At 38.5% G+C, this 25171-nt stretch overlaps 1 protein-coding gene across 1 annotated transcript in view; it reads left to right on the top strand.

Annotated features, from left to right (window-relative positions):
• DGKI (diacylglycerol kinase iota) overlaps nucleotides 1-25171 on the top strand; it is a 447257-nt gene that overhangs the window by 271590 nt on the left and 150496 nt on the right. The window contains 3 exon segments of the mRNA XM_047695648.1: nucleotides 4991-5064; nucleotides 6496-6607; nucleotides 17646-17845. Of these exon segments, the coding sequence (XP_047551604.1) occupies nucleotides 4991-5064; nucleotides 6496-6607; nucleotides 17646-17845 (386 nt within the window).

Below are 25171 nucleotides of genomic sequence, written 5' to 3'. Positions count from 1 at the left end.
TATTTGTGGAGCATAAGGAATAACACGGAGGACATGAGGAGATGGAGAGGAGAAGAGAATTGGGGGAAATTGGAGGGGGAGATGAACCATGAGGGACTATGGACTCTGAGGAACTAACTGAGGGTTTGGGGGGCTGGGGTGGGAGGTTGGGTGAGCCTGGTGGTGGATATTATGGAGGGCACATATTGCATGGAGCATTGGGTGTGATACATAAACAATGAATTCTGGAACACTGAAAAGAAATTTAAAAAATAAATATAAATAAATAAAAGAAGAACAAAACTGGAGTTACCACAATTCCATATTTTAAGATATATTACCAAGCTGTAGTAATCAAAACAATATCATACTGGCACAAAAATAGACGTATAGGTCCATGGAACAGAATAGAGAACCCAGAAATAAACTCATGCTTATATGTCAATTAATCTATGACAAAGGAGGCAAGAATATACAATGGGGAAAGGACCATCTCTTCAACAGATAGTGCTGGGGAAACTGGACCACTCTCTTACACCAAACTCCAAAATAAACTCAGAATGGATTAAAGACCTAAATATGAGACCTGAAACAATCAAACTCCTGGGAGAAAATATAGGCAGTCATCTTAGATTGGCCATAGAAACATTTTTCTAGATAGGTCTCCTGAGGAAAAGGAAACAAAAGCAAAAATAAACTACTGGAACTACACCAAAATATAATGCTTTTACACAGTGAAAGAAACCGTCAACAAAACAAAAAGACAACCTACTGAATGGGAGAAGATACTTGCAAATGATTTTTCTGATAAGGGATTAATATCCAAAATGTATAAGGAATTTACACAACACAACACACACACACACAAATCCAATTGAAAAATGAGCAGAGTAGAGGACCTGAATTGACATTTTTCCAAAGAAGATGTAAAGATGGCCAAGAGCCACATGAAAAGATGCTTAACATCATTAATTACCAGAGAAATGCAAATCAAAGCTACAGTGAGGTATCACCTCACACTTGTCAAAATGACTAGGATCAAAAAGACAAATAACACAAGTATTGGTGAGGATTTGGAGAAAAAAAGGAAGCCTTGTGTACTATTAGTGGAAATCCAAACTGGTACACTTCTGTGGAAAACAGCATGGAGATTCCTCAAAAATTTAAAAATAAAAATATTATATGATCCAGTAATTCCACTATTGGATATTTACCCAAAGAAAGTGAAAATTCTAATTAAAAAAGATATATGCAGGACGCCTGGGTGGCTCAGTTGGTTAAGCAGCTGCCTTCGGCTCAGGTCACGATCCCAGCATCTTGGGATCGAGTCCCACATCGGGCTTCTTGCTCTGCAGGGAGCCTGCTTTTCCCTCTGCCTCTGCCTGCCATTCTGTCTGCCTGTGCTCGCTCTGTCTCCCTCTCTCTCTCTCTCTGATAAATAAATAAAATCTTAAAAAAGAGAGAGAGATATATGCACCCCTATGTTTATTGCAGCCCAAGATACGAAAGCAACCCAAGTGTGCATTGATGAATGGATGAAGAAGATGGGAGACACACACACACACACACACACACACACACACACAATATGGAACATTACACAGCCATAAAAAAGAATGAAATCTTGCCATTTGCAACAACATGGATGGACCTAAAAGGTACAATGCTAACTGAAATAAGTCTGTTAGAAACCATACGATTTCAGTTCTATGTAGAATTTATGAAAACAAAGGAACAATGAAAAAAAAAAAAACCAACAAACGAAGGACTCTTAAACCCAGATTGGACCTGTGTTTGCCAGAGGAGAAGTAGGTGGGGAGATTGGTGAAATAAAGAGGCCTAAGAGATATAAACTTACAGTTAAAAAATAAATAAGTCATGGACACGAGAAGTACAGCATAGGGAATATATTAGTAAGATTATTAAGATGGTAGTTGGAGACAGATGAGGACTTCACTGGATAAGCACTGAGTAATGTATAGAGATACTGAATCATCATGTTGTACATCTGAAAGTAATAATGTGAATTATATGCCAGTAAGAAAAATGTGTAATCACCGATTAGTAAAGCATGTGTGAGACATCAGTCTTCTGATTCAGTTGAAAGAAGAGACAGAGGCCATTACCAGTGGTGTCAGTAACCCTTGGCATTGCTTTCAGATAGTTCAGTTCTCATACAATTGCAGTGGAAACAAGCATCTTTTGGTAGTAGAGACTCTTCAAAGTAGAAGTACTGCTTTCTTAAAGCTGGAGGCAAGAAAGACAGTGGTCCCCTGAACTATGAAGGTCTTTATTCATAAAATTATGGCTATTAAAGTAACAGCAACCTCCCTGTTTCTTCAGCTGCTGGCAACCCAACCAAAAATAAACTCGCCCTACTTTTCCAGTATTTTTCACATTGAGAGGAATGGTGGTGGCACCTGCTCAGGGGCCAATGCCATATTGAATGGATTGACTGTTCAGATCAGCTGCAGTGAAATAAAACTGTATACTCCCTAACCACTAGACAGTTTGTCTACTGCATCTACCAGTCCCCCGATGATAAACGTCTCACTCGTGCCTGCCTATATAGCAGGGATTAAAAGAAGGTTGATACTACAAGTCAAAATATCTAATAATCCAAATGCAAAGAGGCCAAAATGGCAGCCAGATAACTAGGAAAGATTTGGTATCAGCCAGTACAGGCAAGATTGCAAGTGAATTGGTTTGTGTAATCCTATCTTGTGTGTGTGTGTGTGTATGTGTGTGATGAAGAAAAAAAAATTAGAAACAAAATCAAATATTTGGGATTTATTCCTAGTTCTGCCTTTATGAAGTATATGACTTTGGGGTTATCATGTAACCTTTCAGAAGGGTTTACTTTCCTCATTTAAAATAGGCATAAGAAGACAAACCTTTGAAACAACAACTAGTGAGCATCGTGATGTGTCACACAGGGAAACAGGATATTTCCATAATGACATCACTGTATGTTTTTTGAGTGAGAGATGGAAAGAAGATCAGCTAGAGCGATCCCATGTATAGGCAAAAACAAACCATCTCATTTTTGCTACAGTGAGGTCAGTGTTTCTGAGGTAGTAGTTAATCTTTCACATAAATGTAGCCTGTATGAATACTACATCAAAAAAGCGTAAGACAATGACAAAATCCTTTGTACAGCATTATTTGTCCTCCTTCCCATGTTTTCTTCTTCTTTTGATCTATCAATATGTGAGCTTGGGTATAGGAACGTATTTTATGGGCACTTTCCTTTATGTGTTTGAAATAGGAGAAAGGTTGAAAGCTACTGCTCTTCCCCACCCACCCCCCCCCCAGATTTTCTTTATTTATTTGAGAGAGAGAGAAAGCATGAGCATGAACTGGGGGGGAGGAGGCAGAGGGAGAAGCAGACTCCCAGTTGAGCAGATGACCCTGAGATTATGACCTGAACCAAAGGCAGATGCTTAACCAACAGAGCCACCCAAGTACTGTTCTAAAGACATACAAAATTTAAAGGCAGTAATATGTAAGAAAACTTTGTGAAGCATGATACATGGTAAATTGCACTCTTTTATAATTTGATAAATTCCCAGAATCACTGACATGTTTCTTAGGAAGAAAAGGTAGAGAATTTAAAGAGATTTCTGCTCTAAATACAATAATTTTATAGGTTTTTTTTCTGTAAGGTAAACAGTACTGCTTTGTATGCTATTAGTGCATCACACTGTATTTTCAAAATTTTAGTTACTGCACTCATTTTTTATAATTTAAGATATTTTCTTTGGTATAGTCATCTATCAACTCATTCCAAGTGCTTAAATTGGGAGACTGTTTTCGTAGTGTCTGAGGATATTCAGTCAATATTTAGAATTTGATTCCTTTCTAAATAACATCTTAAAATGTTTTGTTTATTTAGGGCTATAATATTTCCTGGAAACAGTTTTTGGAGCGTGTTTATGAAAATTAGCTGCATTAAGATGAGCTGGGAAAACAACGAGACACTAATGCTAGCAGAATCACTGTTCTTAGACTGAACACTCCTTTTAAAGAAGTCTTTAAAAATTCACAGGGAGTTTGGGAATGCATTACTCTGCTCTCCCAAAGAGAAGATAACGGGGAATTCTCTGGTGAGGGTTTAGGGAGAGCAAATAAAAAAGCACACCTTTGACAATGAGAAGTCTATAGTGGTGACTGGAGTTTTCTTGACTTTTTTGTCACCAGTGGGAAATGAGAAAGAGAAATGAAAGCCTTTTCTTTGATTAGTTAGAGGATGGTCAAGGAAAGTGCTAACCGGTGAGGGAAGTGCCGAACAGAGGTATTGAGGCCAAGCCAGCCTGAGGCCCTTGAGACACCCTGGGGTCACGTCCAGGTCCAGGAAAGTAGTTTATCTCGGAAGACCAGTCCAAGTCTGTAAGATATGAAATGTGTAAGAGCAGATCCCTAATGGAGATACCACTGATTTATAATAGTTTTTTTTTTTTAAAGCTTGCAGTATATATTCCTCTTAAACAGTTTTCAAAATGTTTGGTGTTTTCAAAATAAAAATAAAAATTGATCTCAGAAAGCAAATAGCCATCCTGGGTAACTGTGGTGGAGATCACTACTGCCTGAACTTGAGGCTTCCTTTTTTATTCCTTTAAACGTTCATAAATCTTTTGGTTGATACTGCAAGTCAAAATATCTAATAATCCAGGGTTAAGAATGACAGCAGTTCCTTTGCTTATGAAGCCAGAGAAAAATCATTTTAGTCAAATGGCAGCTTTGTTTTTATACCAGAACAAAACCACGCTCTGAACCCTGGGTCTGCTGAAGATAAAATCACGATAACGTTTTCAGTTGTAGTCACAGGCATTCACTCAAGCAGAGCTGAGGACAAGGGGAAGACCATTACATATATATTATATGTGCATATACATATATGTATTATATATATCTGTATATTAATATCTACACATATATAGATATGTAATTATATATAACATATATATTAGACACGTGACTACTTCCAACCCCTTTCTCTTCTCTGTTGCAGTGTGATGGAACAGATCTCACTCCAAAGATTCAGGAACTGAAGTTCCAGTGTATAGTATTTTTAAATATACCCAGGTAAGCTCTGTTCATCCTTTTTCTTTGGTTTGATGTGAACTCCATTTGACTTGAGGTTATCGGTTTTCATTACAGAAAATGTCCAGGGCACAAACGGTGAAAGTAAGGTATCTTACTGGCTCATTAGGGGTTTCCAGCTCTGATCCTTTTGTCCTCCTCCTCAGTTTGTTAGTGTTCTCTGTGGTGGGTGTGGTTTTTTTTTTAATGCGACGTGGCATGTGTGCTATACACTTATCCATCGTTAAGAAACCCAGGCGCCCCTATTTACTGGAACATTTTAATACAATTCTCAATTACTGATTGCCCCTACCTCCCAAGAATAATAGACTTGAATAAATCCCTGTTCTCAGTTTCCCGAAAGCTGTTAGGAAACCATCCAACCTGATTTTAGCATGGAACTCATTCAAAATTGTTGCTAGATGATTGCTTTGAAAAAAAAATAGGATCAATTAGAGTAGCATTTTCTAGCCAGGATGTCAACTCTCTTTGGTGCTATTATATACCTCAGGAGAAAGGGATATTTAAGATTAACTAGACTCAAAATAAGCACATTTTCTCAGTGGTACAAAATTAAAGTCTGGGCTCCCGAGCCAAGATTTTGGAGGAGATGAATCTATGACCCTTTGTTACTTGCAAACCACACAACTCCAGACACAAAATCTGCAAATAAGTTCTATTTAGACTGAATTTAATTAAAATGAGAATTGTATGTAAATCTAAGGCTAGGAAAACATAGTCTCCTGATTACTTTTGGCAAAGCTCAGTATAGTCACCTATAATCCTATTCCAGAAGGATTTTCATCTTCATTATTTCCATAAAAGACCTAGATTCTCAGAAAACATTATTTTCTCAGGAGACATTAGCTCCTTTAACTTTTTTTTCTCTTTTTTTCTTCTTGCTCCCCCTCTCATCATTCCTCTTCCAATTTCCTTTATTTCTCCTTCTTTTTTCTCCATCTCTCATCTTTTCTTCATACCTGTCTCACTCTTCCTCACCTACCTTTGTCTGCTTACCTTCCCAGCGGTTGTTATCTTAGCTATGTACATAATGACCACTGTGTACCCACCTCCATTTCCTGGCATGCAGTGTCTTCCTCCAAGACCAAATTCTGGAACCACCCATGGGTAACTCATGGCATATCATAGAAAACAGATGTAATGGATCACTGAGGGATAAATGTTAATAAATAATGAGTTAGGAGACACTTGGCCACCATGAGATGCTTTTGCTATAAAATTGTGGCCCATTTTCACAGATGGGTATTTGGACATGATAAGTCCACTTTTTTTTTTCGATCAGAAGGTGTGCACCAAGAACAGAAAACTGTTCTTAGGCGAGATACACGTTGGATCTTTTTATTAGGTAATACCTAATGACAATCGTAAGAGTGGTGGAATAAATTTAATTCTGTTTTTAATCTTATCTTGCAGATACTGTGCTGGCACAATGCCCTGGGGGAACCCAGGAGATCACCATGACTTTGAACCTCAGCGTCATGATGATGGTTATATTGAAGTCATTGGATTCACTATGGCCTCTTTGGTGAGCAATGCAATATTTTATTGAAATGAAATACATTTTAGTTCCAGAGTTTATTCATCTCGTAGACTTCTGGGTTGTGGCCTTAAATTTTTCTCTCCTACTTTACAAATTGGTCAATTTTATGCAATATAGAATTGCTTGGGGAGAACAAGAACAGAAGATAATTCTTTATGTCACTAAGGTGATTGATGCTCAATTGTTTGATTTTCAAAATTAAACAAATTTTAATTTTCCTGATTAATTTTCTACCAGAATGAAATGCAGCATTTTTAGGGAAATTAAAGAGCATTGTGCCCCAGACATATCTCAGCAGCATTGCAGAAACCTTGCCCTTTGATAGCTTTTTGTTTCACTGAGGACCTACCTTTGTTTAGGTAGAAAGAAAAGTGGTCGTGCTCATTCATCTTTTTCATGCCTGCTTAAGAATGAGGTGGCTGTCTCCATTATCACAAAATACCTGAATAAAGAAAGACATCATTATTGTGACAATGATGAATATTCATTTGCTACAGTGTTGAGATCACCTTTGCATTTTAATTTTGTTTGCTTGCATTAAATTGTGAATTATAGTGTAAGGGAAATTTCAAGCAGGTTTTAGCTATGTATTTCAACTTATTGAATGATGAGGAAACCATTTAAAAATTACACTTATCATCTTACCTGATATAAATCAAGCCACCCTATCAGTTTATAAAACGAATTAAAAAGTTAAAAGCTTTTCCTTGCAATCCATGGTTCGCACATGGTTTGTGCTATGCCTTATGCCTTGAAGGTAAGAGGGTTGTATTCCTTGCTCTAAACAAGACAAAACAGCTCTCTTTGTCATTCATCCTGTGGATTCCTACTGACTTTTCCTTAATCACCTCAGGTTACTAGATTAGACAGAATAGCCTCTTGTGATTGTGGCAAGAGTGTCCATCACCCGAGATGGCGATGCTGCTCCTGAAATCTGCCCTCTCTGGGGTGAAATGATTGTTGAGTGTTGAAGATTATTCTGGCATTGATCTTATTTTCAGGTCCTAGCTCACGTTTAGCTCTTTCTCTCCAAAGGTCTGTATGCTAATTACAGGCAAAGACTCTGCTGAGACCAAATGTAGGCATAAATTCAAGAAGGATGTGTGCAAGGAAGAATTCTTGGAAGCAACCAAAAAAAGGCTCAAATCTGGCCCCATGTGTTTTACTCATTCATTTATTCATGGATTCAGTGAATATTTATGGAGTATTTACCGGTGTGTCAGAGCTTCCTACTCCTAACTATGTTGGAGAAGACGGTCAGGGAATGTGAAAGAGAAGATGATCCTTCACCTAGGCTTGGGGTGGGGGACTGGGGGGCAAAGAGAATATTAGGTACTTTCTCACTGCTCTCAGTATCAAAATCGAAATGTAGGCCTACAAGATTGTTTCTCTCTGATTCTCCAGCCTTTCCACTGCCCTCTTTGTTTTCTAGCTCAAGTAGCCTCCCAAGTCAAGCTTAGCTTTGAACATTTCTTGCTGCTTTTGCACCACAGGACCATTGCACAGGCTTTTTCTCTATAAAATATTCTTTGATTCTCCATCTTCTATAATTTCTCAATTCATATCTATGTCAGGTCCTTTTTATAGTCTTGCTTGGGTTATTTTTGTTGACAAATGCATAGTGTCTAGACAGGAAAGATATAGCCAACTGACACAGGGTAACTGGAGGAAAGTTTGTAGAGGGACCCGACAAATAGTGAAGTAGGTTTGTGAGAAGGAATGATGGGTGGTGGTATATTCCCCAGCTGAACGTCCAAAGGTAAAGAAGCAGTCAGCTGCACCAGCAGAAGGACTGTTTGGGAAGGACCACCTGATAGGAGTAGTGTTTGCTATGTGGAAGCAGTGAGTCATTGCCAGCATGTCAGGGAGGGAACTAGAGCCCTAGATAGAGTCACCCTACTCTTCTCCGCCCTGTAGATCTTCCACTGGTGCCTACCTCTGGAGAAGTCTAACCAGATACTGGGGGACAAGCAGCTACTGATAAAGTCTGAGTAGGTCAGGCTCACAGGCCAAGGAGGGCAGGAAAGGGTGGAGTGCCAGCCAGGAGTGGCAGGCGGTGGGTATCCATCACTCCAGTGTGTGTCTTCCACACAGCAGAAAGATTGATACCTGTAGCTGGCTTGAGCAAATGTGGCAGAGTGAATGCATTTTGCCAGGAGAAGAAGAGAAGGATTGGGCATTCTGTAGAAAGAGAAATTTCCATACACTCAGAAAGATGAGAGATCCTAGTCCTCTGTGGGAACTGTAATTCATTTTATGGAGGTGAAAAGTGAGAGTACTTAAGCAAGGACCAGATCATGGAGTGATTATAAGATTCATCTAGAGGTTTTGACTTTGTTCCAAGGTTAATGGGGAAATAGCAAAATGTGCTCTTAAATAAGTATTTGTTATGAGAAAAGCACAGTATAAAAATAGACAAAATAATATATTGACCCTCACGTGCCATCACCTAGCTTATAACAGTATGTAATGTTCAACACATGGGCAATCTTCTTTCTGTCCCTACCTTGACCACCTCCCCTATATTAACGTGAAGCACATCTCTGGCATTATATCACTTACTTATAAATATTTCTGTATGTGTTTTTAGAAGATAAGACTTATGAACACAACTATATGCCTTATATCTGAAAAAAATTAAGGCAGTAGCATCTGAATATTAACCATTTACTGAGTGCTCAAACATCCAGTTGTCTTGCAAATGTCCCTTGCGTCCTTGTGCTCTGTGAGTTTGAACCAGGATCCAAGTAAAATTTATTCATTGTAATTGATTAACATGACTCTTATGTATCTACAGGTTTCTGCCCATCTCTTTACCTTCTTCATTTACTTATCGAAGAAACCAGGCTGTTCATCCTGTAATGTTTCCCTGAGTTTGAATTGTGCTGATTATTCCTGAGCTGTCAGCTAACATGATCCTCTCCCTTGCTGTTTCTTTAAGTTGCTGGTTGGATTTGGATACATCATTTTCATCCTCCCACCCCCCAAATCTACTTTGTGGGTAGTGTTTCCTTCTTCCGGAAGAGGATAGGTAATATCTACTTGTCTCTCTGGTGTGAATAGTAGTCCCTGATGAGCAATCATTAGAGATTGGCAGAGTAGTGATATTCTAATTCTATCCTTTTTCCTGATTAACTGGAATATTTCTATAAAGAGCAATTTCACGGGGCGCCTGGGTGGCTCAGCGGGTTAAGCCGCTGCCTTCGGCTCAGGTCATGATCTCAGGGTCCTGGGATCGAGCCCCGCATCGGGCTCTCTGCTCAGAAGCCTGCTTCTTCCTCTCTCTCTGCCTGCCTCTCTGCCTACTTGTGATCTCTCCCTGTCAAATGAATAAATAAAATCTTTAAAAAAAAAAAAAAGAGCAATTTCACCCATCATTGGCTACTTGGTTACATAATTGGTATAGGAAAAGCAGGATAACAGATTTGTTTTATTTATATGTCTTCAAAATAAGTAATTCACTAACATCTTCGGATGGTGACCATTGTTTTAAATGGATTTGAGTTTTTCGGATACTTGCTATTCCAAATTTGGGTCTGTGTACCCTCCCCTCAAATCTGGGTGGGCTTACAAATACTTGGCAAGTCAGGTGCAGTGGAAGTGACCCTGGGTAACTCGGGGTTCTGGATCATGAAAGGCCAAGCAGCCCATGGGAAATACAGGTCATACTGATGGTCTCTAATTAATAGGAATTTTATAAGTTTCAGGTAATATTTGTCATTTAAAATGTTTCCCTGCCTTCATTCATGTAATGTTAGTCATAAATATTTATTGAACACTTATTAATCCACAAATACTTATTGAATTCATAAATGACACTCTGCTACATGAAACAGATATGAAATGGACCCAGAGACCAGCCCTGTCCTCAGGGTGCCCACAGTTCAGTGTTATGGGAGGACACAAAAAAACACAAGCAATTACTGTGTTCTGGCATCATAAATTCTAGGAGAAAGGCATGTGTAGAGCTAGGAAGAATTGAAATCAAACAGTACTTATAAAATGGGGAAATCAGCAAAAATTGCACATAGGAGGCAGGAGTGCCTACGGAAGAGATTGTGAGCGTCCGTTCTGTGGGGGAATGAGCCTGAGAGAACGTGGTGTCCTAGAGCTCTCATGATGGCTCAGCGATGGCACATCTGCTGAAGAAAGATGCTGGTATGGAGAAAGGATAGGACAGGACCAGTTTTTTGTAAGCATGAAGCAGGAAGGTTGGGAGAGATGGAATGAGACAGAATCAGATTTGCGGTTTAGAAAGATTGCCTGGATGTCTGGGTGGCAGGTGACCAGAATCTTTCCTGCTGGACGCAGAGAGACAAAGCAAGATGTTGGTACTGAAGCCCAGATGCAGAAATGGGAGGCCTGGAATCCAGGGAAGAAAGTGGTAATGAAGGGGGTTGATGGGCAACTTCAAGGGTTATTCAGACACGGTAACTTATTGTGGAGGGTGAAAAAGGACTATACATGAATTCTGGCCGGCTAGGATAGGCCATTAGGTAAATGGTGAATATGTTAGAGATGTGGAGAATATAAAAGAAATATAATATTGCCAAAAAATGAGTTGTGTTTTTTTAACTGTATTTTAAAATTTTATTTTAATTCCAGTCTAGTTAATATACAGTGTTGTTATATTATATGTTATGTTATGTTGTTATGTGTTATGTTATGTTATGTATACAGTGTTCAGGTGAACGACATAGTGATTTAACAGTTCTATGTATTGTGGTATTAATGGTTTTATATATTCATATATATTTTATATATTTATTTATATATTTATATATTGTGATATATAGAGATATAGTTATCTAACAGTTCTATATATATATATATATAAAGTTCTATATATATATATATATATATAAGTATATCGATATATAGTGATTTAACAGTTCTATATATTACCCAGTGCTCAATTTATGTAAGTTAAATTTGAAACCCCTATAAGGCATCCAGGGAGATAGAAACAATTTGAAATATATGTTTAGAGCTCATGGGATCCTTCCAGGTTGGGAGAGAGGGTTTGGGGGTCTATCAGATCTCCTTCCCTCCCATCCCATTAGTAGGAAAAGGAGAAGAATAATAGTTGATAGAAGCTGGTGAAGAGAAAATGGAATACTAAAATTACATCAATTATTTCTTCTCTTTATATGATACGAATCATGTAAAAAAGCATAGCGGCTAGCATCAAATGTGGATCTCAGATTATAGTGACTTTAGATTGCTTCCAAGATTAAAAAAAAATTCTACTTCAAGAAAGCAGAGTTAAATGTAGTGTATACTGCACAGTTTTGAACATCCTATGCTCTCTGAAGAATATGGGCATATGTTTCTGTTTTCATTCCCATCTTACCTGACTGCTCATATAACAATACACTATTGTTCTAGAATAAAGAATTTCATTTCCAGGACTTGGGTTTCATGTTTCTTGAAACTATTATGCTGATTATGTTTCTAAGAGCATAAATTATTTGAAAACGACATCTGTGTAAGATGATTGCATAAACAGAAGACTGTGGTTATTTGGGTATATGTATATATTTTTGTGAATTTAAAATATTCGGAGTGGCACTTGAAGAGAGACTCAAACAGAATTACTGGATGGGAAAAAAAACATTGTTTCTTTTAGACTCTTTATCTTGTGATTGCAAACTTCAAAACAGTAGTCTTCAATTTGTTTCCCTGGTTGAAATGCATTCCTAGAATTAAGATGATTCTTCATTTAGTTCTTGGTAACCTGATTACCTTTTTTTTTTCTTTTTTAAGATTTTATTTATTTCAGAGAGAGAGAGAGAGAGCATTCGAGCAAATGGGGTGAGGGGCGGGGGAGTAGAAGAAGGAGGAGAGATTATTTTAAGCAGACTCCCTACTGAGTGCGAGGGGCTTAATCTCACCACCGTGAATTTATGGAGGCTGTCTCCCTACCAACAGGGGCTCAGCCTCACCACCATGAGAACATAACCTGAGCCAAAACCAAGAATCAGACACTTAACCAGCTGAGCCACCCAGGCGCTGCCTGATTACCTTTCTGGATTCTATGCAGACCATAATCAGACACTGTAATTTGTATTTATTTCTGCCTCAATTTTTTTCCTTTATGGTTTTGGAGATCTTTTCATGTTGAGTCTGTTTCTAAGTAATCTAAAACTCTAAGACAGTCCAGAGCATTATACGGATTGAAGCACTGGTCACCGAATTTGCTATGCAGTACAAAATCCAAAGACTTCAGTCTCCTGAACTTTAAAGAAAGTGGAGCTAGTTTTCTTTATGTTAATTGAAATTAAAATATGTAAGCTCTTTTGTATTTATGAAGTAGAAAAGCTAAAGGTTATTTGATGAGAGAAATCACATGGAGAAATTCCCAGGGCTGAAGTTTTATACACACCAGAGAGTATATTCTTTATTTTTTCAGGAAAAAAATATTAAATGTGTGCTTATTTTTCTATTTTGATAAAACACATAAGAGCTAAAAATAAAAATATCAGTCATAGTTAAATGATCTGTAACTATTTATATTTTGGTATGTTTTCTTCCAATTGCTTTATTTCTGTTTTTAAACTTATAAGAAATTGTAGTAGTTAAACCCATAGCACAAATGGCCATCTACTCTTTCATATATAAATATCTCAATTTATATAATAATTATTCCTTTTTGAAAAACTTCCTTTATGAAATATTGAGGGTTTTGGATGTGTGGTGGTGTAAATAATCCTGTAATAATTGCTCATAAACCTCTGTTCACATTTTAAAATACTTTCTGATGACATATCCCCACAGAAGAAATTACTGTTAATGACATAAATATTTTAAAGCCTCTTAATAGCAGTTATAAAACTGCTTTCTAGAAAGTTTGTTCTGTTTACATGCCCAACAGCAATGAACATGAATACCTATTAAGATGTAACAACATCCCACAGGTGCTGGAAATGTGTTCACAGATAGAAACAAAAGGCTATTATAAAATTACACCTGATGAAACAGAAGGGGAGGTGAAAATAAAATTTCATCCCTAGAAAGAAAGAGAGAAATCATGTGTGTTTTGTCCATCCCATTATGTCCTATGTGAGTAAGGACACCTTGTTGTTTTAACTTTATCGTTACCTTGCGTGATTTTTTGGTTTTTTGAACTGTGGTGTTTTTATGCATATTTTAATAGGCTGTTTATCTTTTATCGTTGAATTTCAGGAGTTATTTATATATTCCGAATACAAGTCTTTTGACAGATATATTTAGTGCTAATACATTCTCTATCTCTTCTCATCTTTTTATTTTCTTTGTTTTGACAAGCAGAACTTTAAACATTCTTCTGAATTCCAGTTCTATGAGGTAGCTTATTTCATGTGAGTGCTTTCTGCACTTTTCTTAAGAAACCTTGCTTATTCCAAGAAAGGTTGGGAAAATATCCTTTTGTGTTTGATTTTTAAAGATTGGTAGTTTTAGCTTTTGTGTATAAGTCTGTAATTCAGCCCAAATTAATTTGTGTGCATTGTGTAAAGTATGTATTAAGATTCATTTTTTAAAAATACGTTTACCCAGTTTTTTCCCAGCATTATTTGTTGAGTAGACTTTGCTATAGAATTACTTTAGTGCCTTTCAGTTGAATGTGGTTCTATTTCTGGACTCTATCCTGTTTCCCTGATTTATTTCTTTATCCTTATGGCAGTACCACACTGTTTTGATTACTGTAGCTTCATAGTAAGTCTTCAAACGGGTAATATGAATCATTCCACTTTGCCCTTCTAAGAATGTTTTGGGTATTCTGTCTTTTGCATTTGTACATAAATTTTAAAATCCATTTGTGTTGACCAAACAAACAAACAAACAAAAAACTGCTGGGATTTTAATTGGGATTGCTTTGAATCTTTAGAGTAGGGAGAATCGACATGTTACCAGTATGAGTGTTCCAGTCTACAAATACATCTTTCTCCAGTTAGCTGTTCTCTCATTTCTCTTAGCAAAGTTTTATAGTTTTATAGTTTCAGCATGATTTTCAGGCTTTTGCATACCATCTGCTGATTTTATTCCTAAATCTTTTATGTTCTCTTCTCTGCTCCCACCCAGCCAGGATTGCCCATCATTCCCATCTGACAGCAAGTAGAGTAAGGGCTTGAGTACTAAGAAAGAGAATGAAACTCGGAGACAAGTATCATGGGGAGGAGTGTAGTGTGGAAAGACACAAGGTCTCAAGCCACACCTGTGGCATGAAGGGAAGTTGTTATGGTCTGGGCAGCAGGGCAGTAATGGCAGTGAATATACTTTGTTCAGGGGATGTCTTTGTTTGCCTATCAGGGCCCGAGCTATCAGAAGGGCAATATTTGAAATTTTCACAAGAGTAATAGATGCTAGATAAAATAGATAATTCAATCTCTGTCACGAATAAACCACGATATTATCACCAGTAAATGATTCCTTCTAGCAAATCATGGAGATATTTATGGTTAAGCCTAGACCACCCTGAGTGATGAAAAATAAGCATTTCTAATAAGCATTTAAAGTATTAAGGAGGGCAGGTATTGCATGGAGCACTGGTGTGGTGCATAACAATGAATCTTGGAACACTGAAAAAATAAAAATTACCTTTACTCTAACTTGTTCCAAAAATAGCGTGGTTGTGCTAATAATAATAGAACTGTCTTTATCCCAAAAAGCTATGTAGTATAATTCCTCCTGTGCCTCGCAGTGATCTTGGGTTGATTTTGAAATGCCAGTGGGACAGCTGTTTACGTGTTTGTGGTATTTGCTGCTGCTCTAATTTGAGGCTGAGAAGATGACTTAAAAATGCTCTACAGTACCGTGTATGCCTTCTCATACCTTCTCCAACCAAGGGGTTGGAAAGTATTTAAAACAGTTTTCAATTCTGTCAAAGTCAAAGGAAGAAGTTCTCACCTGGCAGGTTCTGCATTTTTATTTGTGATTAGGCCTAGTCAAGGGTGACCAAGGGGAGGAGAAGAAATGGCATTTCCGGAACACCGGATGAAGGGATAGAGTTCTCAGCTGAGAAGTACTTGAAGGCAAGGGAAATATATTAGAAAAGTTCTGGACATGAGAGAGTGACTCTAAGTGATTTAAGTGGATCGTTTGAGTACACCCAAGAAAAACTTCCGGCTGAATAATAAAGGACCAGGGAATAGACCAAAAAGAACGTTAGTAAATTCTGACTGCATCCTCCTCTACTTTCTTGTTCTCCCAACTAATTGAATAAAATTGTACATAAAGCACACAATGGAATGCTTTTAACATTACAGGTGTTCTATAAGTAGTTCTTCTCAGTTTTTATTCTTTTTTCTTTCTATCCTTTTTGTCCCTTTGTGTTTCTTTTCTCTTTGGATTTATAGATCATCATGTTTATTTTACTCAAATTAATACAAGTACAAAAAAAAAAAAAAGAAATTCAATGCATCAGAAAATATACATATCTGGCAGCCAAATAAGGGGAGGTTGACTTCACAAATCTCAGTTAACAAAGTTTATTCCCCATTCATGGAAATGAGATATACGGAAACAGGTTGATACTATGTTTTAATCTTTGAAATTTTGAGCAAGTTACAATTTTACTCCTTTTTTAATATTTATTATAAGCTAATTGATAACTCAAAATACATAATATAACCTTACTGAAAAATAATTTAGCAGTATCTGCTCAAGTTAATTGTACATCTCAGCTTAACAGCGTAACAATTGTTCTCATTGTATGTACCCAAGAAAGTGTCTACCAAAAGATACATACAAGAAAGCTTATATCCACAATAGCTACAAACTGGAAACAACCAAATGTGTACCAGCTGAAGAGCAAATATATATATTTTGCTATATAGTACTTAAAAATAATGAACAAAAAACTTCACACACAAAAGAGTCAGCTACTATGGTTTACATGAATTTCAAGTTCAAAGAAATTGAATCTATGGTGATAGGAGTCAGAGTATCGGTTGCTAACTGGTTTGTGGGAGGGGTATAAAAAGACTGGAAAGGAGCACATGGAAAACTATAAATTATCTAAAGCTTGATCAGGATGATGATTCACATATGTGTATAAAATATTCATCAAGTTGTATAATTTGTGTACTCTTTTATAACCAAATATGTATAATTTTCATTCATCCCTAAAATGATACTACATATGTAATAACATACACAACATAAAAACATATAGTGTATAATTTAACATATATAAATATATATGTGCGCATATACATTTTTTTTTTAACTAATTCAGGAAAGTTAATGCTACTTTGTTGTTCTTAACAACAGGCTTTTCATGTTAAAATGACTTTTCCATTCTTTGGCCACCATGGTGAACTGAGCTCTGTATTGGATTTTGATCCTCAAAGCTGCTTTACCTTTTATAATGTTTGTAATTGAGTAATTAATATTATTTTGCATTTCATTGGTCTTATACAGATTAAATTGTAGGTTTGAGGAGGTTTTTGGTAAAAAAAAAAAAAAAGGATTTTTCCTTTTTTCCAAACTTTTCCCCCAAGTTTGAAAATTAACCATGGGTGGGTTGCCAATGTAAATATGAATATATTTAATATATAATATATAGTTATATATTATAGCATATACATATATAAGATATATGTTATGTATACATATATATGTTGGGTAGCTATATTATGTATTTATACTTAAATAATACATATTATATATTTATATTTAAATTAGAAAAATCTCCCTTAACCTGTGCTTTATGTCCTTTATAGTCTTTTTTCTCCTTACATTGGTTATTCAGTGGGAATAAATAGCACAAAGAACAACTTCTGTATTAAAGTAATGTGATTAAATTAAGACTGAAAATACATAACACCGAAAATTGGCTATTGAGAATTTTTGGTCAAGCTCATAAGAAGTTGAGACTTTTTAGTTTATTTTGTTAAGATGACTTATCCAAGGTTTCCCAGTCCACTCCTGGCGAGCAATTTTCACTATGTTTATTGGGTTATTCAGAGCGCACTTGGGGGTTCTAGCTTTCCTGACTCTTAAGAACTAACTTCCAGCTTCCTTTGGACTCTTGAATTCATAGGCTGCCCTGCAAGTTGGAGGCCATGGGGAAAGGCTACACCAGTGTCGGGAGGTCATGCTGCTCACTTACAAGTCCATCCCCATGCAAGTGGACGGGGAGCCCTGTCGGTTGGCCCCAGCTATGATTCGGATCTCCTTGAGGAATCAAGCCAACATGGTACAGAAGAGCAAGAGGAGAACATCCATGCCTTTACTCAATGAGTGAGTCTGCCCCTTGCCTACCTTTGTGAACACAAAGACCATGAAGAGAACGCCAAGCATGTGCATGGTCTAGGGGTCTTACTGTGTTGAAAAAGGAACAAAGTCCGAGAAACAGCAGTTCCTTGGTCTCTCTGACATATCTTTCTTCATGTTTATTACACAGTGACCACACTCTAACTTTAGAAATAACTACTGTATTGTACACAAGGTAGATAACGCTTCTTCATTGACCACTTTGGTATAGATTTATTGGGAACAACAGAAAATCATTAAGAGTGATTCTAGGGCCATAAAATTCATCAAGATAAGAATGTTCTGTTTTGTTTTAAGAAGGCATGCTGCTGGCCTCTTTTCTACCCGGGTCACTTGGAGAGTGTTGGTTTCCCCAGTAGCGGGAGGTGGGCAGAGCTGGGTGTTTGAAGCTCACCCTTTCTCCACAATTGCATCCCCTTCTGCCTGTTAGTGAGTTACTTTCCTGATGCCCCCGTATTGGGATCCCGTGGATGCTGGTGCTTCAACTCAATTTTGCCATTCTGAGTGGCATCCTGTTGTCTAGATACAACCTAACTCACTATTCCATACCGAAATAAACTGTATCCCTCTTGAACCCTTTCTTTTCTTAGGTGTTTTGACGAACCGATTTGAGATAAGGAGATAATAACTAGATATTTAGAGTATATATTCCTCTTAGAGTACCCCTTCATCTAATTGTTTTTTTTGTTGTTGTTGTTTTGTTTTTTTAATAGCAGTGTCTATCTGGGGTTGAAGAAGGGGATGGGGAAGGATGGCAATTTAGGGCCTCTTTTTGAGTATCTTCTTTATATAATGCCCATATGGCTAGTCTAACCCAAGGTAGGGTCATTTCTGGACTCATCCTTGGGTCATTATTCTGTCCCTGGGGGGACCCTCCAAGGTGCTCCTCCTGTTTGTGGCCTGTGGTGCATGGTTAATGATGTGTCCTGAATGGCTGGCTTCCTGCAGTGCCTGTGAAGCAGGGCATGCTTTGATAATCTACAGGAGTGCCTAGAATAAACCAGTGACACAGGTGCCATAGCTCACTGCCAGAACCTGACTTCACCTCTCTTTCTGAGATGGCATATGTTGAGGATTAGCATTAGGCGGGGCTCTTCCAGTGTCTGCATTTTCAGTATCTGCTTCTAAGTCTGAAGCTGGCATGAGAGAGCCTCTCTCCTCTGCTTCCCCCTTTCCTGGAGTCTCTCTGGACATCAGAGTCACTCAGCACTTTCCCCAGATCATTATCCAGACAGCCTGTCAGTTCTGTTCCTTACTTTGTTTACATTTTGCAGCTAGTGAAACTCCTAGCTCATTCCCCCTGGTTTTCTTTTCTCCTTGCTTGAACTCCCATTAGGCTGAATATACAACTGGCCAGTTTATATGTGAAAAAGGTAGGATCTCAACAACACGGTTGACCAGATGCTCTCTAGAAAGGTTAGTGTTAATCCCCGAACCAGTGGTTGGGGAGAAAGCTCTGAAACACTAAATGAAAGGCCATCTTGGAGACAGTATGGCAGCTCAGGTTGTTTTGGGTCACTTGGGGATAGTAAAGAAACTGTAATAAAACGAAAATTTCTTAATATCTCCAGGCAATGACCTCCCATCCCTATTCCTGGTGGTGCTATATTTGATAACCTTATCAGACACAAAATTGTTTCCAGGTGCTTAGTTTCAAACAGCTCTTGCTCTTGAACCGAGAAAGAATTTGTATGTGCTCGGCAACTGTGGTGTTAAGAATTCGTTTGGGCTTTCTTCACATATGAAAACAAACACAAATAGTTTTTTTCTTTTTGTACTTAGACTACATACGAAGGATGATACGATGGCATAGATAACAGCGGCGGGCTATTCGAGAAACAGCCTCAAGTCAAAAATCGTTGCTTCCCACCAGGGGGCAGTGGTGCATCCACCTAAGCAGCCTCCGGTCTCAGGAAACCCCTGAAGGACAATAACGAGCATTTCAGTTCCAAAAAGGACACTTGTAAAACTTAACTAAGATATTTACTGCTACCGATGATAAATAACTATTGAAACACTATATTTTTTTAGAAAATCAATACAGATAGCACATTTTCAAAGGAAAACCAAACACTACCTCATCTTGTCACGAGTGTTAAAAACTAAACCTCGATTGCTCTCCCTCACTGCTCTGTTCATCCTCGGCAATTAGGTTTCTTCTTTCTATTTTACTAGAAATTTTTGAAATCTGACTTCTTGTTTTGAAATCTGACTTCTTTCACTGGATTTCCAGATGGAGTTTCCAGTTTGAGGGTTGCCTGGCCATGAAGACCTTTCTACAAGTTTTCTTCAACCTTCTAAGTCCTCTAGGCTTTTCTACTTCGGCCACAATTGTGCCAAGTTCACTTCCGCAGCCATGGCAGAGAGATAATTGGAAGACATTTCTTTATTTTCTTCCTTCCCTCCCTGTTTTCCTCTTTCATTCTCTGTTTCTCTCTCATCCCTCCTTGTGTTCCATGACTCCCTGTTACCTCTGTTCCATTTGCCTATCTTCTTTCAGAAGAAAGAGAACTGGTTTGCAATGTCTGGAGAATTCATTTAGAAACCTCTGTGTGTGATGAGGATTGGGGGCTGGGGGTACGGAGTTAACGGTGTCTGTTTGAGAATCAAGTACTGTGGTTCCCTAAACAGCTGGCTTCCTTTTCCACTTGAGCAGTGGTGTTCCTCACAGGTTTGCCTTTCTCTGGGAGATCACATCTGTACCCCAGATTTCATCTGTGACTGATAAAGGAGTAATTTCACATCTGTGTCTTCTAGCCCAGCATTCCTTCTAACAGCCAGAGACTCACACCCAGATGTCTCAGGTGACATCTTTACCTGGATATCCCCTAACAACCTCAGACTAGGGCTGAAAATGGGCTTATTAACTCTGCTCTCATTGCTTTCTCTGCTCATCAACCAGTGAGCCCTCTTCATTCATATTTGTCTACAAGGAACCATCTACCCATTCACCACTCCCCTGCCATGGAGTCTTCATAGTCACCCACACTGTTATACATCCACGTGGCCTTGGAGGCCTACCTTCTATTTATTTTCCATGTCTTTTTGGGGGGGTGGGGTGGTTAAAGATTTATTTATTTCAGAAAGGGCAGGAAGGGGCTGAGGGAGAGAATCTTCAAGCAGACTTCCTGCTGACGGCTGGGCCCAACTTGTGCCTTGATTCCATGACCCTGAGATGATGGCTTGAGCCAAACCCAAGAGTCAGAGACTCAACCAACTGAGCCACCCAAGCACCCCTATTTCCCGTGTCTTCAATTCACACCAACTACCCACTCTGCTAGTAATACAGCTTCTGTTCAACGGCCATCTAAGTTCATTCACGCTGTCATCACTAAATGATGCTCATGATTCCTTGATTCCGATGTCACTACCCTTCACGCAATGCTTTTCCAATAGACTAATCAGAAGGATCTTTCTAGAAAAGTTAAACTTGTATTCCTTAGCCTTGCAGAACTTTTTGATCATTGCCATCATCATCCTCTTCCTGCGCTCCAGAGGTCATCGCTCATCTGGAGCACTGGCATCTTTTGCATGTCTCTTGCTCTTCTTGCTCTGTCTTCTTTCCTGCCTTTTTGTCGGTTGACTCTTGCTGAAGTTCAAGACTCCATTGAAATGTCACTTTCCCTAAGAGTCCTTTTCGATCTACTTCTAGATTGAAAGTGGATCTACTTCTAGATCTACTTCTAGATTCCATTAGATACTCTGTTAGGGTTCTAGATTATGTTCATCACGCCATCTACCAAGAATAATATAGTTCTTGGTTTACTTGTCTCTCTTTCCAGCTTGGAGTTTTCCTCTTAGGGTCCTCAGTGCCTACCAGTATGTCTGAGACATGATTAGCTATTGAATAAGTGGCTTGCACACGGACCAGATCGGTAATCCTGTATCTATTAACATTGCTCTGAGACTGCATCTAAAATAATATAGATCTAAAATCCATGAATATAAAAGTAACAGAGGTAACATCTTGATAACACTTGGCGTGAATAAATGGAAGATACATACTCAAGAATTTCAAGATTTGGTTCACATGGATTGGATACGTGGGGGAATTCCCATGAGAAATTATTAAATAGTAGGCCATCATGATGCCACTAGATCTTCATTTATACAAAAAAATTATTTCCAAAAAAATACTTCTTGGTCTATAATCCCATTTGCTATTACCATATAGAAACTGAAGGGCTAGACCTGTTGTGTTCAGTAGATCCCCACCTCTCTGGGACAGGAGCATATCTCATTTTATCATGGCTTATGAATCTATTCAAAATAAGAACCCCAGTGAATATCATTCCCCCAAAAAGTAATGGCAGAGATTCATCTAGATTCATATTAATGTACTAGTAACATGGTGCCCAGATAAACTTGATGACACTCTTCAAAAGGCACCTTTGAAAGAGAGCAGAAATGTAAAATTTCTCTGGTGATTAGGGAGATCTTAAGCCAAGTGACTCCTGAGCTCACTGGTAATGAAGATTCCACTGGGAAAGCAATCATATTAGTCAGGGGCAAGATTTCTAGTTGGCAGACTTTGAATTGGGCAACTCAGTGGGTTGGAATCCTTCATCCTGGTGCTCAGAAGTATTATTGGTTGTAACTGATAGTCCTTTGAGGAACACAAGAAGTTGATCCATGGGTGACTTTATGTGTGAATTTATATACCCAGCAGAAAAGAGGGATGGCTGTGCCTACCACAGTTACAGCAAAGCTCTTCAAATCCTCTGGGAGAGTGGAGAGAATAATTCTGTAAATGTAACAACAAATTTTAGGTTTAGTTTCTTAAAATTTTGTGTTTCATCTTTTCTAATAGCTACTGAAGTTTCTTTCCTTTATAAAAGAAGAGAGAAAAGGGCGAAGTCTATGGTCCCCCTCTTCTACCAAAAGTATGAGTGGAATTACAGCATCACTGTGATGAATTTAGGCTTTCTTGGAATTACCTTCAGAGTCATTAAAGGTTTTGTTGAGCCACGCTTTTTCAAGATGGTTGTCTTTTGACACAAATTTCCTACAGAGCTCTGGAATCAAGAGGACTATGTTAAAGGATTAAATTTACCTTGACTCTCCTCAAAGATGAGTTTACTATGCCAGCCTACCCCTCTCTAGTGTGTGTGTGTGTGTGTGTGTGTATATGTGCGCGCGCGTGCGTGTGTGTGTGTGTGCACACGCATCCTCTCCTTGGATGTCTCCAAAGACCTAGAGCAAGAGAGGAACACGAGGATGCCTCCTGCCCGCCTGCAGCCCTGCCCAGTGTCCGCGCTCTCGCAGCATCTGCCCGTGCCCTGCCCTGTGCTGCGGTCCTTGGCTTGCCTTAGAGCCAGCCCTTGCCATGTGTCCCGTTGGCTTCATTGCTATCACCGGCTTTTTGGATTATGTCCGTGGCTGGCTGGATTTTCCTTTTCTTTTCATTCACTGTTTGGTGATGTGCTCATTTAATTTCTGTTTAAATTTTGTGTGTCTCTCTTTCTCTCTCCTGGCTTGTTCCCTGTCTGTCCACGCTGTTGTGCTGACTGTCTTCGCTGCTCATTCCCTGCTGCCTCTAGTATCCATCAGGTGCCAGCTGCTGACCTGCGGAGAGTGTCTGCCCCCCCTGGCTCCTTCACCACGTGAGTACAAAGCCAGTCCGTTTCTACATTTTGTCTAGCACCCTCCTGTCCTCCTCAGGGTTAGACTACCTGCCTCCTTTTCCCTCCCAGGTCTGCTTCTCAGACGAGGACCCGCCAGCCCCAATGGCCAGGGGCCTCTCTGTGATTTGAGATGGAGTTGTCCAGTTCTTTGTGTTCGATTTGTCTTGGTCCTCTAAGGGTTCAGGTGTCGATTTTTGATGAGTTACTTTAGGGCCCATAATTGCGTGGGGTTGTATAAAATTCCAAACTAAGCACTGGTTTCTATGGAGAGTTTGTGATAGCCCGTTGGCCATGCCATTATCTGTAGCTCTGGGATGATGTTGAAGGAGTGTGCCTACTGCCCTTGATTTGTGAATGGACCCCCTCAAATTAAGTGTGGAGTTTTGAGTGCATGCATATGCATCTGGGCATTATTTGGGTGGAGAATCCATGGTTGTAATAAAAGGTGAATGACTGAAAACTCTCTGAGTTGGCAAAACACACTTCATTCGTTGTTAATAATTTGTACTTGATGTGTTCTATGCTTTTATTTTTTTCTAGTGAAAAAAAATCTTTTTTTTTTCTTTTCTTTTTTTTTTTTTTTTTAGCACCTTGGGACTTCTTTTTCGTCTTGTTGCCTCTTTCTTGCCCTTTCTTTTTCTTTCAGATACTTAGCTTTTGTTTGGGTTTAGGTACTGGTACATGTGCTTGGTATTAACTACTTAAATTATTACTACCCCAACAGCCCTATGTCACATGTGCTATTATCTCCATCCTTGGTCTTCTGGGGAATCTGGTGCACAAAGCATTCGGTAACTTGCTCAAGGTCACACAGCTGACATGGTAAACTGGGATGCAAACTCAGATAGCTTGGCTTCAGAGTTCACACCTTTAACAATTTACAGTTTGCCACTTTCATCTATGAGGAGCCTGTCTTTCTCTTAAGCCCTAGTTGAATCATTGACTTCTCAAGGAATTCTTTGTTGATTCTTGTTGGGGTAGTTACGTTCTCACTGGGCCCACTATCGATATACTTATTATAGTTCTCAAGGTTTAATAGGCTGGTATTAATTATATTAGTTCATGTGTGTGTTGTGGGGGAGATGGGTGTTGTGCACTAGACTTAAGCTACCTGAGATCACTGACCATCTCTTCTTAGGAATTTTTGTGTCCCCAGCTCTGAACACAGATCTTAACACAAAATATTCCAAAACCAAACAGAGTCGTTAGTTGGCAAAATGAATGAATGGAAGAATACATCTCTAATTGAATTGTACAGTGTTTATTATTTAGGAATATGCCAAAATTATTCCTAAAGTCCAATAATATAATCCTACTTTCAGTCCTAGTCCTACAGATACACTCTCATTCATTCATTTTTCAAAAAACATTCCTTTTACATGCTCTGTGTCCACCATTTCGTGCTTGGAATCTAGAGGTGAGCCCAGTGTCTCCATTGGGCTGCCTTCATGGAACTTAAAATTGAGGCCAGAAAATCAACAGGAAAATGACATTTAATTTTCAATTTGGAGGTTATTCTGCAGGTATATCCTACATTCTACAAAAGGCCTCTTCAACAAATGGGAGTCCAAGGAATGGCTTTCAGTGATTTTCAGAGGCTATATTGATAGAGTTCAAAGAATCAAGAATATCACCAATAGAGATGCATTGGAATCTATCCCATGTCTAT

Source organism: Lutra lutra, chromosome 11 (genome assembly GCF_902655055.1).
Source record: "Lutra lutra chromosome 11, mLutLut1.2, whole genome shotgun sequence".
NCBI lineage: Eukaryota > Metazoa > Chordata > Mammalia > Carnivora > Mustelidae > Lutra > Lutra lutra.
Note: the sequence above shows the minus strand (reverse complement) of the source record. Positions and strands in the feature narration are given on the sequence as shown.